Source organism: Psammomys obesus, unplaced genomic scaffold, assembly GCF_907164565.1.
Source record: "Psammomys obesus unplaced genomic scaffold, mPsaObe1.curated_primary_1811, whole genome shotgun sequence".
NCBI classification, from domain to species: Eukaryota; Metazoa; Chordata; class Mammalia; order Rodentia; family Muridae; genus Psammomys; species Psammomys obesus.
This window is the reverse complement of record NW_026592439.1, coordinates 1,455,936-1,460,461: the sequence shown is the minus strand read 5'-3', so window position 1 is coordinate 1,460,461 and position 4,526 is coordinate 1,455,936. Positions and strand designations below refer to the sequence as shown.

Here is a 4,526-nt window from a genome sequence, read left to right as displayed (position 1 = left end):
TTGCACAGGTAGCTAGCACAAAGCGAATAGTCAGTTACTGTTAACGCTTATGTTATTGATTGTAATTACTGTATCTCCCTGAGTACCATGTCAGAATTCCACACGACAGTGCCCCTCACCTTTTTTTAGCAGTCCCAGCAATAAGAAAATGAAATTTTCTATGACTGGGACATAGTAGTTCCCTCTCATTAGGAGAACTCAAGAAAACACCAACAATGATTGCTTGGTCTTTCGAGATATTACCCACCCACACCCGCGAGCCTAGGCGGAAGTAGCTTTGTCTCCTACTTAAACCCTGGCGCACAAACTGTGAAGAGACCAGGCCCTTGGGCGAAACAGGAGCTGCTGGCTCGGGATGCAGTAACCCCAACACACCACCAGGAAGCAGCAGAGCTCAGCCCTTGGCTGTTTTTATCTCCAGGAGCAATTAATTCGTTCCAGGGTTCCTCAGTGTATTCGCTCCCGGCAGCAATAATCGCGCTGGTTGTTGATTATCCAACCTATCAACGAGTGTCCTGTTCCGGGATCGGAACGGCTACTCTGCTCGTCTCAGCCCTGCCCCCGCTGTTCAGCCAACCCTGGGTGGAGAGGAGCGTCATGGGGGCGGGTCCGAGGGACCACGTGGCCGCCTAAGGGCAATTGCTGAGCAGCGACAGAAGCCAGCCCCGGGGGCCGACAAGGGCGGAGTAGGAAAGGCCAGCGTCAACCCGGTGCCCACCCCCAGCGATGGGCGTGCAGCCCCCCAACTTCTCCTGGGTGCTCCCGGGACGGCTGGCAGGGCTGGCGCTGCCGCGGCAACCCGCTCACTACCAGTTCCTGCTGGACCTGGGCGTGCGGCATCTGGTGTCCCTGACCGAGCGCGGGCCCCCTCACAGCGACAGCTGTCCCGGCCTCACGCTGCACCGGCTGCGCATCCCTGACTTTTGCCCGCCGGCCCCAGAACAGATTGACCGATTTGTGAAGATCGTGGACGAGGCCAATGCCCGGGGAGAGGTCAGCGCGTCCCTGAGCCAAAGCGAGAGGGCGGGGCCTGAAAAAAGAAATAAGTGGGCGGGGCCGGGGCAGGAGGGTGGAGTCAGAAAGGAGTAGGAAAGGCCTGGGATGGGGCTGGAGCTAGATAGACCCACCCACTGAGTAGAGTCAACTCTGCTGCTGGGGGTGATGGGAATGCCAAGTAGGCTGGAAAGTACTGTCAAGAGAAATACTTCGGGGGAGGGGAGGCGAAGCTCTGAAGCCTGATGGAAGAGGTTCAAAACCCATTTTCCAGAGGTCCATATGTCATAGAGGCGCACTTTGTAATTTTAAATTTTTACTAGCAGCTATGTTTTTTTAAAAAGATGAAAAAGAAGTAGGTGAAGTTAATTTTGCTACTAATCCAATAAGTCAAAAATATGATTTCAACATAGAATCAATATGAAGCAAATTATTAATGCGGCATTTCCAGTCTTTTTTTTTTTTTTTTTTTTTTTTTTTTTTTTTTTTTTTTTTTTTTTTCATGCTGCATCTTTAGAGCCTGGTAAGTATTTTACATGCATCTGCGGTTTGGACTGACACATTTCAGGAAAAATATCGCCACAAGTAGCTGGGTGTTCTGCACAGTACAGCGCAGAGGGAGAGGTCAGGAGATACAGGTTGGGCGCCCCAACTTGGAACCAGCCACTTCAGAGGTCTGCGAGGACAGTCCTCCGCAGCTTTGATGTCTCTTCTTGTCCCATGAGGACCCACGATTTGTGGGAAGAACAAATCTGTCCCCCTTTCAGTGGGGACAGAGGAGTGTTGGGGAGGACACTGGGCTCTACTCCCTCAGTTTTCTCTTCACAGGCCGTCGGAGTGCACTGTGCCCTGGGCTTTGGCCGCACTGGCACCATGTTGGCCTGCTACCTGGTGAAGGAACGGGGCTTGGCGGCGGGAGATGCCATTGCTGAGATTCGGCGCCTGCGACCGGGATCCATTGAGACGTATGAACAAGAGAAAGCCGTCTTCCAGTTCTACCAGCGAACAAAATAAGGCACGGCAGCATGCGCGCGCACACACACCTGCTGCCTATGGAAAATGTGGCCAGGAAGGAGGGGAACTGGACTAAAGTATTACAACCCTCAGCTCCCTTTGGCTCCTATTGGACAGAAGTAGTCTTTCCCTAAAGCCATCACCTGATTGACAGGATGGCTGAGAGCCTATGGAAATGAGTTAATAACCAAAAAGAACTCATTTTTACTGCATAGCTTACACAACACTCCCCATACATCAGCTTCATGGAGCCTTGTGTTGTGGAAAGGACAAAAACCATCTCTATTCTTTGAATGAGGTGGCTACATCTCAGAAAGGTCTGAGGTCACAGTTCTGGAAAACAGAAGGATGGGCCCAGACTGCAACACATCCCTTTGTCTCCTTGAAGGTACACTGTTCCCTGACTGTATGTGATATGATTTCTGGAGAAATGGTCAGTGAAAGAGACCCATGTCTCTGGCTACCCAGGCTCTAAGCAGCCTCAGGGCTCTGCGCTCTCATATCAGGAGTACCGTGGTCAATATCACCCCCTATATAGGTTCATTTGCTCCACCGGAGTCACTTCTGTTCCTCTAAGGATACAGAAGACCTGGGTGTCATGCTCACAGATGATCTCTGTCTGTCTCTCTCCCTCTGTCTGTCTCTCTCCCTCTCTCTGTCTGTCTCTCCGTCTCTGCCTCTCTTGCTCGCTCTCTCTCTCCAGGGCTGCACACCAGCCTCAGATGCACTCAGCTCATCTATTGCCTCCAGCACCCATGTTGTCCCCAGCCTCAGACCGAGGGATGCTGGAACTGAGTCTTGGTGGTCATACAGAGTAGCTATTAAGTAAGGAAATAAATAATGCTGAGACTGTGAATCTTGGCCATGCTTCTCGGGTGTTATCTTCTCTTCGCCCCTTTTGGACGCCACCCTGCCATTAGCACCACATTTTGGACTTTCTGAGAGGTGAGATAAATGTCATACAGGGAGCCCAGTGACTCTTTTCCATAATGTCAGTCTGAATTCTTGCCCTATCTTCTACCATAAGAGGCTGAACTGAAAAAAGGTAGAATTCATCCTGAGATATTCTGAGTGCCTGTTAGAACTAGGTGCTGTTAGAGGTAGAATTGACTCAGCAAAGTAAGCCATGATTCCTAGTGCCAAGAGCCCAGCCTTCTGGAGAATATGGGTAATGACCGTCCATTCACACATAATGGATGCTAAAGGCTACTCTATTCCAGGCACAGGCAGAATAGTCAAGAATTCCCCTATAGCCTCCATCTCTCATATTAAAGACAGAGCTAGGCCCATGCTATTACCTCCCCAGTACATCTTTCCACAGTCTCTGCTGCCCCTAACTCAACATTATCCAGCTCACCCTTACACAAAAGACTTATTTAAATAAGAAATATAAGATGCCTTCATTCAGAATCATTTCCCTTTTTAATCTCAGGGATCCATTCCTGAACTATTTCCTCGGATCCTGTCTAGCCCACCTAGCGGAATAGATCAGCCAAAGAGAAGAAACTAAAAAATTCCAAGCATTCAGGCTGCAGCAAAGGAGAGGTGTGGGGGAGAAGGGGAGGGACACTATATGAAATCCTCACCTTCCTCTCACCAAAAGCTCCATCTACCCTGCCACTCCCGAGCCTGCCCAGTGATGCCAACCAGATGCCAACCCAAGGGAGTGTGCATGTCTATGTGCACATGTTCATGAAGAGGGCATACCCAGGAAGAGTGAAAGGTACATTTCCTTGCCTCTTTTCTTTCGCTGTCAGAGCTTAACCATGGGGGAGGAAGTGAGTGGGGGGTGCTTGAAGCTGTGCCCAAGAGCCGTGTCTCCTCTCCAGTACCCAAAACCTAGTCTGTGTGATGTGTCCTCACCCTTTCTACTGCCTGCTCCTCCCCATGTCCTCCCTCTGCACTGCCAGAACAGAATCAGCTCCTACCTTCCTCCCAAGGCTCCTTTGAAGGAGACAGAAGATTTTTCTAACCCCATTAAAGCCCTGTGTGCAGTGCCCTCCCCATAATTTAAGCAGGTCTCCTCTGCCTCAAGAGTTCCTTAGGGAAATAAACATATAATTATGTGCTTAAGGAAATCGCTTTTAAATAAGTAAGAGTTGACTTCAAATGAAAAACTCTGCCCTTCTCCTTCTGTATACCTTGAGGGGTTAGTCTGAAGCTCCATTTGGGCTCACTTACGCCCCTAGAAAGTCTGCTTTCCTATCACCCTTCCTTCTGTATTTGTCTACCAATGAAAGGTCGCATATTAGGCATAGCTCATCCCCATCACATCCTATGCTGGTGCCAGGGACACACTTCCTCCATCTGAGAAGCATATTTACATTTGTGCAGACCAGGGTTTCTCATCTTTAGCACTCCTGACATTTCAGACAGGGGCTGGATAACTGGAGCGGGGCGTGTATACTGTAGGATGTTTAGCAGCGCTCCCCCCTTCCTCCCCTATGGTTTATACTCACTAGATGACAGTCTCTCTCTCTCTCTCTCTCTCTCTCTCTCTCTCTCTCTCTCTCTCTCTC

At 50.0% G+C, this 4,526-nt stretch overlaps 1 protein-coding gene across 1 annotated transcript; it reads left to right on the top strand.

The window, feature by feature from the left end:
- The first annotated feature begins 639 nt into the window (after window positions 1-639).
- Dusp23 (dual specificity phosphatase 23) lies at window positions 640-2,863 on the top strand. Its single transcript, XM_055613210.1, has 3 exons — window positions 640-993; window positions 1,822-2,008; window positions 2,711-2,863. Exons 1-2 carry the CDS (start codon window positions 727-729, stop codon window positions 2,005-2,007), a joined length of 453 nt encoding a protein of 150 aa, XP_055469185.1. The 5' UTR covers window positions 640-726; the 3' UTR covers window position 2,008; window positions 2,711-2,863.
- Window positions 2,864-4,526: the final 1,663 nt, after the last annotated feature.